Genomic DNA, 10,084 nt, shown 5'->3' on the forward strand with positions numbered 1-10,084 from the left:
AAGCGCGGCTCTAAATTGGATGAGCAGAAGATAAGGGATAGATGGAAAGATTTAAGAACGAAAAAAAGGGTTGGTTTATATGACCATGAATGTAGAGAATATAGAGACCGAAGAATTTACGCTACAGCAAATGGGCGCTAGGTGGCAGCAGTGTGCCGGGCGTCTGTAGTCTCCTATGAAAAGCCACAGAAGAAGAAAGATCGTTTCCTGGAGACGCCAGCGGTGTAAATGATGAGAAATAATGTGCGTAGCCCTGCATTTAATTGCTTTTCCTAAACTATCTGGACTTTAATACGCTCCTAGTTGTCTGCAGATTGTTTGAAGTTTAAGATAAAGTATGAGCACTAAGAGAAGATAGAGCTGCAGAATAGAAGCCATCTGTTTTTCAAGTCAATAATCTGCCGTGATGGCATCAGGTATGTAGCCTGGCTCGTAATGAGTCTTTGCAGTGTTTATTTTGTACACTCAGGTGCTTTTTGATGAAACTCTTCCAAAATCTCGCCCAGAGGACGAAATCAACCTCCTGGTGATCGTCGTGGATGTAAACCCCATATGGTGGGGGCAGCAGGCTCAGCGGGATCCACAGGTATTAGCTGTGATGTCTGTGGTTACTCTGTCTGATTCAAGTCTTTCTGAATGTCTCTGATGCTAAACAACGCTCCATGTACCCCTGTGTCCGCCCAGTTCACCCTGTCCAAGTGTATGGATGCAGTCATGGTGATGGGAAACGCTCACATGGCCATGGCTAGGACAAACAAGCTGGCTGTCATCGCTAGCCACTGCCAGGGCAGGTAATTTCATACCATAGTTTCATTGGGTTTCACTGCACAGAGGAATTTCTGAGGTCCAAACACAGGCTTGTAAACCAGAGTAAGAGGAGAATCACCATCATGTGGAAAAGTATATTATCTGTCAGTTCTTGGAGTTGCATATTACAACATAAAAAATAGCAGTCGTCTTAAAATCAAGGAAATACAACATCAGATGAACCAAAACATGCGAAATGTTTTCAAGTGTCATTATTTGTTTGAATAATAAAATAAAAACAACTAACCCAAAGTGCAGAAGTGTAAGCCGGTTCCACCACATCCCAAAGGTGCTTTTTTGGATTGAAACCTGGTGACTGTGGAGGCCATTGGTGTACAGTCATGTTCAAGAAACCAGTTTGTGATGCTACGAGCTTTGGGACATGAAGTGTCCAGCCTGCTGGAAGCAGCCATCAGGAGTTGGGTACAGTGTGGTGATAAAGGGACATGGACATGATCAGAAACAGCACTCTGATAGGTTGTAGTGTTTAAACAAAGCTCATTTGTTACTAAGGGACTCAAAGTTTGAGAAGAAAATACTCCTACACCATTACACCACCACCAGTGTCATATAAAAGACACAATGGATCCATTCTTTCATGTTGTTCTGACTCTACCATCTGAATACTGCAGTACAGATTGAGATTCATCAGATCCGGCAACATTTTCCAGATCTTCTATTGTCCAGTTTTGGTGACCCTGTGAGGGGAATTTTGGCCTCCATTTCCTGTTTTTAGCTGATGGGCGTGGAATCCAATATGCTCGTCTTAGTATTTCTTCCACTAGTTTTAGTTTCTAGGAATAAAGTACTGTCTGTTTAATGTTTTGCTGCTGTCGCTGCTCATATGCACTTTTCTCCCACTCACTTTTTCAGTCACTTCCTGTATCCCAGTAAGAGCTGGAGTGGAGGAGACGGTGGTGGCAATGATGCATCCTCAAGCGGAGATGGAAAATATGAACTCCTGTCTGCTGCCAATAACCTTATTGCTGAGGAGATCAGGAACATAATGTCAAAAAGTAAGCGTGTATTTGCGAGGATAAACTCTGAGGTATTTAAAGATGTCGTACAGTGCTCCCTAAAATTCAGTTTGTCTCACGTGATTTCAGTTGAAGTTACGGGAAATTCAACAGATACTTTGTTGGCCGGATCCCTCGCCAAAGCTCTCTGCTGTATCCTTTTCATGAAGACTGTTTTATCATTTACGACATGTAGTGCAATAATAAACAGTGCATTCAGTGCACGACTCCACAGAATCAGCCAGGAAGTGTAAAGATAGACAGAGGCTCGAAACTGTAAGCAGATATTTATAGCTTTTTACAAAATTACTGTAATTAATGTCAAATGGGCCTACATATATGTTTGTAGTGCAGGTAAAATATTGTTAATCTTGACTTTAGAGGACATTTGGTGTTTATTTTGAAGAGAAAAGAATGGTATGACTTATTTAATCTTTTTTTTTTTTGCATTTTAAAGTTCAATTTATACGCCATCGTCGCCCAGAGAATGTTAGATATTTGTTTGTGTTGCAGAACGTATGTGATGTTTTGATCTAAAGTTAAATATCTATAGATTATTTATTTTCCACCAATATTATTTACTTTTTCACCTTAAACCTTTAATATCTAGATATTCACAGGCTCACGAAAGAGCTGGAAGGTGATTTCATCTTTATACATGCTTAATTATGCCAGTTCTTGAATGAAGTTTTCCAATTACCCTGCTTTAATGTATATATTTCTTATTTTTTCTATATTTTTTAGTTGGACAAGAGATTAAATCAAGAATATTGGTAATGCCCAAATTTTCAAACATCATGAATACTTTCGTTTCGTTTTTTTTCCCACCTGACTTTGACCCCTCTTTGACCCTTTGCACTGTATAGGTGGTAAAAGCGGCTGAGGACTGCGCCCTCCAGTACATGAACTTCATGAATGTGATTTTTGCTGCTCAGAAGCAGGTAGAATATTTAATAGATTATTGTCCTGTATTAACACTTAATGACCCTTTACTTACTACAGCCACTGCTGTGGATGAAAAGTTGGACCTAAAGATGCTTATAATGAAATGCTGTGTTGAAATAAAATAGTTTAAAACTCCCAGAAATAAGTAAAGCTGTCGACAGTATATAACAAAACATCTGCTATCACTTAACAATCCAAATCATTTGCATGCTGATTGTAAGAAATATCATCCACTAATCCTTTATAACTTTATTACACATAGAAGCCAAAATTTACAAAATAGACTTAAATGTTTTATTCGTTATGACCCAAAATAACCAGCTGAGTCCGTAAATTCAACAAGAGCGTCTTTACAGAGGTTTTGATTTTATTTTATTTTATTGATTAGCATTTAAATATCTCAGTGAATACAGAATAAAGATTACCACAAAGCAAGAAAGCATGAGACAAGACTAATCAACAAGTGTGAGGGGTCGTTTTCCCATTGACTTCTATAAGAATGGAAGTGTTTTTGCAGCCAGAGCAGTCGCCCCCTGGTGGCCATTAGAAAGAATTCAGATTTAAGGCTATTCACTTTTCAAACCTGGAAGACCTTCTCCATCTTTTATACTATTTATGATATCAACTGAAGTTAAACTAAGCCCAGGTTTTACTTGTCCTGTAATACCAGTTTGTAATACAAGATGGTGCAGCGAGTCAGTGTAACCTTTATTTAGCCAGACAAAGGTAGAAATGGAAAGGTAAAAATGATACACTGCTTTTAAAAAGGTTTTTGTGTTTTAAACAGAACATCCTGATAGATGCCTGTGTGTTGGATTCGGACTCTGGTCTCCTTCAGCAGGTAAATTCTTATAGCTCTCTAAGGACAATCACCACTTTGCAGCTTTCCAAGTATTTAAGAAAAGTACTTTGTGTTAACACAAATATTTTTCAGCGTATTAACATCTTTAGTGCGAGGTAGTGTGGTGATGTCATGTGATGTGATGTGTGCACTCTACCATGCTGTCATAACCGTTATATACTCATTTCAGGCTTGTGATATAACTGGAGGACTGTACCTGAAGATACCACAGAAAGTCGCCCTTGCACAGTATCTGTTGGTGAGAGTGCAGTACAGTTTCACACACTTAAGAGGAATGGGGTTGGTTTCATTTGCATCTAACGACAGCTGTTTTTGTTGTCTTCTGAGCAGTGGGTGTTCCTGCCTGACTCCGAGCAGCGGTCACAGCTGGTGCTGCCGCCGCCTGCACACGTGGACTACCGAGCTGCGTGTTTCTGCCACCGTAACCTCATTGAAATCGGTTACGTGTGCTCAGTTTGTCTGTCCAGTGAGTTTGAATTGCTTAAGAGTCTTTATTACTGGAAAGAGCTGCAGTATGTCTTTTTTAATCACTCTGTTTCTTTTGTTTTTAGTATTCTGCAACTTCAGCCCCATTTGTACAACATGCGAGTAAGTGTCAGTGTTTTGTGGAGTAGTGTTAATACATCTACATGTGTACATTCTGTACACTAATTTCCATATGTATTTGAACATTTGCTTTTTCAAAAAATATTTTTGCCTCTATACAACAGCACAGTGGATTTTTATCAGGTCTGAAGTGGAGACTGTTTTAATTCAATGGGTTCAAAAAAAATATTACATTAACTGTTCAGCAATTACAGCCCTGTTTATACACAGTCCACCGTTATGACCAGGTGATGCCTGTTTCCCTGTCATTTCTTGACAAATTAAGGAGAACTTTCTTTGGACAGATGAAACCACAGTTAACTTGTACAATTATAGGAAGTGAAAAGTATGGAGGAGGAGTGAAACGGATCATGATCTGGCGCATACCACATTATCTGTTAAAAATATTGGAGGCAGTGTTGTGGCATGGGCATGTATGGCTCCCAGTGGAAGCAAGCCACTAGTGTTGATGCTGTGAATGCTGATAACGGTAGCAGGATGAACTGTGAAGCGTGCAGGTCTATACTCTCTGCTCAGCCAAATGCTGAGTTTCACAGCACAACTGGATGATGACCCAAAGCATACTGCAAAAGCAACCAAATGGGATATTCTTAAATGGCTGACTCACCTCAACTCAATAGAACATGCTTTTACCTACTAAACCCAGAGACCCACAAACAAGCCTGGGTGAAGGCCTAGCAGAGCATCTAACAGGAGGAAAAGGATCATTTGATCCACTGACTGCAAAGGACCTTCATCCAACTATTAAAACTAACCTTATGTGATGTTGTTAGTTTGATCAGTTCATTTTAGGCACCTGAAAGTGAAGGGCTGTGTATAAAGTCTATAATTCTTAAACAGTTAGTGCAGAATTTTAGTTAAACACATTAAAGCTTGAAGTCTGAACTTCAACTTCCACTTAAATCATGTATTGTTTTTTTTTTTAGGACTGCCTTCAAAATCCAGCTACCACAGATAGTCAAGCCCAAAAAGAAGAAACTGAAACAACCAATGTGATGGTTTTTGTTGTTGTTGTTTTTTCACACTAATACAGTGAATTTAAAGATGCTTGTGAGGCAGTATGGCCTTATGGACATGTTGAGTAACGCAGATTGGTCATGTTCACAGAGGCTGGTACTCATGTTTGTAAAAACACAATTCAGACATATGACTGAAAATAAGTCTTATTTTCTTCTTGTTTATGGAAACACATCTTGGGTAAAAATCACGCACCCAACATTAAAACAGAGACACTGTTTTATGGTGATTTAATTATTTTTACATTAAAAAGACACCGTTATAAACGTATGTTTTTGCTTCATTTTTCTAACCATAATCATAATAGTGCTGTCTCCATCATCGTAATCTCAGAAAGGTTGGGGTGTTTTTTCTCCACAGAGTTCAAAATAAGCCTTTATTAACAGAGTACTGCAAATCAGACATGTTCTCACAGTCAGCTCGCCGTCGCTTCGGACCACTGGGAGATATTTTCTTTTTAAATTAATATATAAATAAGTGTGCAGCTGTGCTCCCAACAGGAAATCAAACCCTCAACACTGAATACCATAAAGCTGCTTTTTAAACACAAATCTAATCAAGGTTCAGCTCCACACTCGGTAAACTCAGCATGACTTCTTGAACAGAGGTGCTTTATTTTCATACATCCCATTCTGAAAACTGTGGAATGAAGGAGATTGTTCCAAGTTCCCATTAAAGTAGTGAAAAGGCCAGAGGAAGAGTTTTCAAACTTTAAGTGTTAGGGTGATCATCGCTGAACTGGAATGATGTTACATCTGAAAAATACAAAAAATCAATAACTTTTTACTTGTAATGGACATGATATGATAAATTTTAAGTATGTGTACTAAAAAGTGTTTTACTAGTGTCACTGCATGGCAAATTGTAGAAATAATATGCCAAGAAACAATTTTTCAGCATTTTCTTGTCATTGAGGGCATCACTTTTTTTGTTTCCAAATATCTACTAATCTCCAAACTTGTACAACTCAGGAGCTGCATCCTCTGAAGGCGTGTACTATATAGGACACAAATCCCACACTGAGCTGCTCCTGTTGCCTAGCAACTGTGACAGCAGCAGAGGTAGAGTAGTATGTATTTGAGGGCTATGAGGGTGAGAGAAATTAAACCACAGTATTTCAGATGATGCAAGAAAATTAATTATTCACTCATTCATTTTTAAATTTGAAAACTTCTCAAAGCCCCAACCAGGTGGTGGATTTTATATCCAGTAAAAATTTAGAATGGTGTTTTCCCAGATGATGTGATAGGACACAAACTTAGTTGCTAGCATAGAAATGGGAGAGACTTTGCTACAGTGCTGCAACACTGTCAGGCTTTAAAGCATGCATCCCCTGAGCTGGGGGAGAGCCTTAGTCTATGTCAAACACGTGATTTTGCTTCAGTCGTGCACTCACCCCAGCAAACCTCTGCCTGACCACCGCTGTGGAGTCAGGCTCATCTGAACTTTCTGGCCAGCCCGGATCACCGAGACCCGCAATGGTTTCTGCAGAGGAATGTCAAATTACAGTTTTCAGACTCAAATAACAACAACGGAGATGCTTTTAAGAAACAATAACAAAAAGCCATTGCATTCTCTCATTATCACAAAGGTAAATAGAAATGAAATTATATGCAAAGTATGATTTCTTATGCACCACAAGCTTCATGCATCAAAAAAAAAATAAAATGTAATGGAATATTAAGAAATGAAGTTTGATTAATTGCCCATTGAGTTGTCTGTGGTTCTTACCCCTTCACTGTGTTGCACCACAGAAGCAATATTCTGGAGGTTCTGAAAGTTGCCCGTGTTCACAGAACCAAATTCGATCAATTCATCACCGACTCGGAGCCCCTTTAAAAGAAACAATCACTACAATTATAGGAGAAAACCCCCCCCACAATGTTTTGCAGTGCAAACTGAAAACAGCTGCTAGTTACAAAAGTTCACATCACTCACAGCTCCACAGGCAGGTGATCCCTCTGTCACAGCATCCACCCGTGCGAAAGGTGGAGGCAGCGTAACCTGATGTTCCATCGCCTCCTCTTGGGCTTCTGCCTCATCCTGTTCCCGTTTGGCTTTCTCTCGAGCATGCAGCTTGTGCAGGGCTTCTTCTATCTCCGCCATGATGGCCTTGTGATCGTTCTGTAGGCCTGAAATACACAATCAAGGCTCTCATAATTAAGAATATGTTTATATACAAAGAACTTTATTGATATAGAGCTGAGATCTTTATGAAATTAATTGATTCATTAATGAATGAAGCTACTTCAGTGTGGAGATGTGCTACTTTGTCTTTTTTTTTTTTAATGTGTACATTAAATATCAGCCTAACATTTATTATATGACCAGAAAATGTGTAACATGACCTTTAGATTTTGTATTTTGTAATGGAATCTTTTCATTGTCTTCTTCCTTTTATAAAGCTCAGTTTATTATTAAGTATAGAGTAAATATCTTAAAGGGATTAAAAATAATCTGAAATCAAAGAAATATAATAAATAATAATTATACATTAAATAAAATATTAAGTAAACATAAGTATATAATATACACCAAATAGCCACTTTGTTGAAGACATCTGTTCAACTGCTTTGCAAATCAGCCAATTACATGGCAGCAGCTACATTGAATGTAGCAGGGAGGCTACATTCAACCAACCATCTCTAGGGTTTACAGAGACTGGTCTGAAAAACAGAAAATATCCAGTAAGTGGCAGTTCTCTGAGTGAAAATACTTTGCTGATGTCAGAGGTCAGATGAGAATGGCTTCAAGCTGATAGGAAGGCAACAGTAACTCAAATAACCACTCATTATAGCCACGCTAGAGCGTCTCTGAACTCACAACATCTGGAACCTTAGGACATATTAGCAACAGAAGACCACACTAGGTGCTACACCTGTCAACTAAGAACAAAAAACTACAGCTACAAATGGCGAGGGGCTCTTTAAAATCAAACAACAGAAGATTGGAAAAATGTTTCCTGGTCTGATGAGTTTTCATTTCTGCTGCAACAAAAGCATGAATCCACTGCATCAGTAGTTCAAGTAGTTTGCGGTGATGTGTTGGGGATATTTTCTTGGCCCACTCTGGGTCCTTAGTACTGAGTGAGCATCATTTAAACTTCACAGCCTACCAGAGTATTGTTGCTGACCATGTTCATCCCTTTATCCACACAATGTGCCAGGCTTCTGATGGATGCTTCCAGTAGGACAGCGCACCATGCCACAAAGCTCATCTGAAAGTGGTTTCTTGGACATGACAGTATAATGTCCAAGCACGACACAGACAGGACAGCACTGTCATGTCCAAGAAGGTTCACTGTACTCAAAGTGCTTCTACAGCCCTCAAAGGTCAATTCTTTAGAGCACCTTATGGCTATGGTGGAACTATGTGACGCTATCATGTCAACATAAACCAAACCAATATGAACCAGGTGTATTTTAGCACCTTATTGAATCTATGCAATGAAGCATTAAGGCAGCTCTGAAGGCAAAGGTGGGTGCAATCTGGTGTACACTCTGGCAAGTGTATTACATCGTAGCAAAATAAACGGCATTTAAAATGCTTACTACATGTATTAAAACCAAATAGAATTATCCGTTGGTGTCACCTTTAAAATCTTTTAGTGACCATTAACATGTACTTTTGCCTTGGGCTCGTAGATAAGTTATCTGAAATACTTTTTTAACTTCTAAAAATGCACCGCACACGTGGTGTGGGTAAATGATCAGATATCAGTTTGTGCTTTGATAGCATACATCAGTTTTTCTGCCACACAACATAAAGAGACCATTATCTGCCACACAGTCAAACACGACAAGCGTGTCTCCAGCTGTCAGGGAAACCACTGAAAGCAAACAAACTGCCGCTCACATGAAATGTTGTGCCTTGCCGTCCTAATCTGGTACAGATTAACATCTGCTCGTGGGTAACCCTCCGCATCCACCAAGGAGTCTTCAACTCCGACCCCCTGCTGTAAATAAAAGTAAACAAAGACGAATAAAAAAAAAAAACCTTACTGAGACTTAGCTTTGTGCTACGTTTTGCTAATAATATGGTCGCTGACTTACGTCTTGTAGGACGTCGTAATACGCCTTTATCTGCTCTTCAATTTCATCTTTCTTCTTGATGAGGTTTTTAACATCACCCATTGTTATTTCGGAGTTTCCAGAAATGTTTCCATCCGTCATCTTCATGGCTACTCCAACTAGTGCTTCCGGTATAGCTCCTGTTTCTTCTTCTCTTGGTTTTATTTGGCAGTAAAGCGCTCCGCTGCCCCTCAATGATTTGCTCGTTGTACGAAAACATTTTAGAACTATATTGACGATCTTTAGACTGATATTACTGCTACCAGCACAAGTAATAATGAAATTAGTAGTAATTATTGTTGGTCATTGTTATGTTGTCCAAAACAACTACAGCCGAAAGCGCAGATTTAGAATTAAATAACTAATAATTTAAATGACACATATAGAATTTCTAAAAAAATACATAAACTGAAACGTTTAAACTTTGGTTTACATTTTTATACTCCAGTGGATAACACGTTCACCACTGGGTTCCATCAGTACAAAGACCAAATAAAAAACTTCCAACATCTCATACACAACAGTGATCAATGATTCTTCCTTTTGTGCATTTCTCAGCTCATATGTTTTTTTCCCCCTCTACCTGCTTCCATCTGAGAAGCAGAGCCTTAAGCTCTCAAGGGCCTCTTCTGCTGAACCAGCTCGTAGTTTGGATTTGAGAGAGAAACACCCTCTCTATTTTTAAGATTAGGTTTAAAACTTTCCGTTTTAATATAGTTCATTGTTAGGAGTGGATCAGGTGACCTTGACCCCAACCCTTC

At 39.0% G+C, this 10,084-nt stretch overlaps 2 protein-coding genes across 2 annotated transcripts; one reads left to right on the forward strand and one right to left on the reverse strand.

Annotated features, from left to right (window-relative positions):
* Positions 1-162: 162 nt before the first annotated feature.
* gtf2h3 (general transcription factor IIH, polypeptide 3) lies at positions 163-5,523 on the forward strand. The gene is made up of 13 exons (XM_031755393.2): positions 163-416; positions 507-586; positions 685-791; positions 1,681-1,823; positions 1,914-1,976; positions 2,434-2,463; positions 2,568-2,596; positions 2,690-2,764; positions 3,556-3,609; positions 3,800-3,868; positions 3,961-4,096; positions 4,182-4,218; positions 5,163-5,523. The coding sequence occupies exons 1-13, from the start codon at positions 407-409 to the stop codon at positions 5,230-5,232; spliced, it is 903 nt and encodes a 300-aa protein (XP_031611253.1). The 5' UTR covers positions 163-406; the 3' UTR covers positions 5,233-5,523.
* Positions 5,524-5,843: 320 nt separating this feature from the next.
* psmd9 (proteasome 26S subunit, non-ATPase 9) lies at positions 5,844-9,498 on the reverse strand. Its single transcript, XM_031755394.2, has 6 exons — positions 9,306-9,498; positions 9,109-9,208; positions 7,192-7,385; positions 6,985-7,086; positions 6,650-6,738; positions 5,844-6,008 (listed from the first exon to the last, which is right to left on the reverse strand). The coding sequence occupies exons 1-6, from the start codon at positions 9,429-9,431 to the stop codon at positions 5,981-5,983; spliced, it is 639 nt and encodes a 212-aa protein (XP_031611254.1). The 5' UTR covers positions 9,432-9,498; the 3' UTR covers positions 5,844-5,980.
* Positions 9,499-10,084: the final 586 nt, after the last annotated feature.

This window comes from Oreochromis aureus, linkage group 12, assembly GCF_013358895.1.
Source record: "Oreochromis aureus strain Israel breed Guangdong linkage group 12, ZZ_aureus, whole genome shotgun sequence".
Taxonomy (NCBI): domain Eukaryota; kingdom Metazoa; phylum Chordata; class Actinopteri; order Cichliformes; family Cichlidae; genus Oreochromis; species Oreochromis aureus.

Coding starts and splice junctions, on each gene's coding strand:
- gtf2h3 (XM_031755393.2), top strand. Junction 2,597..2,689: donor AGATTAAATCAAGAATATTG/GTAATGCCCAAA, acceptor TGCACTGTATAG/GTGGTAAAAGCGGCTGAGGA. Junction 3,869..3,960: donor CCCTTGCACAGTATCTGTTG/GTGAGAGTGCAG, acceptor TCTTCTGAGCAG/TGGGTGTTCCTGCCTGACTC.
- psmd9 (XM_031755394.2), bottom strand. CDS start 9,431: ATGAAGATGACGGATGGAAACATTTCTGGAAACTCCGAAATAACAATG. Junction 9,209..9,305: donor ATTACGACGTCCTACAAGAC/GTAAGTCAGCGA, acceptor TTTTATTTACAG/CAGGGGGTCGGAGTTGAAGA. Junction 7,386..9,108: donor GGCAAGGCACAACATTTCAT/GTGAGCGGCAGT, acceptor TGTGTATTTCAG/GCCTACAGAACGATCACAAG.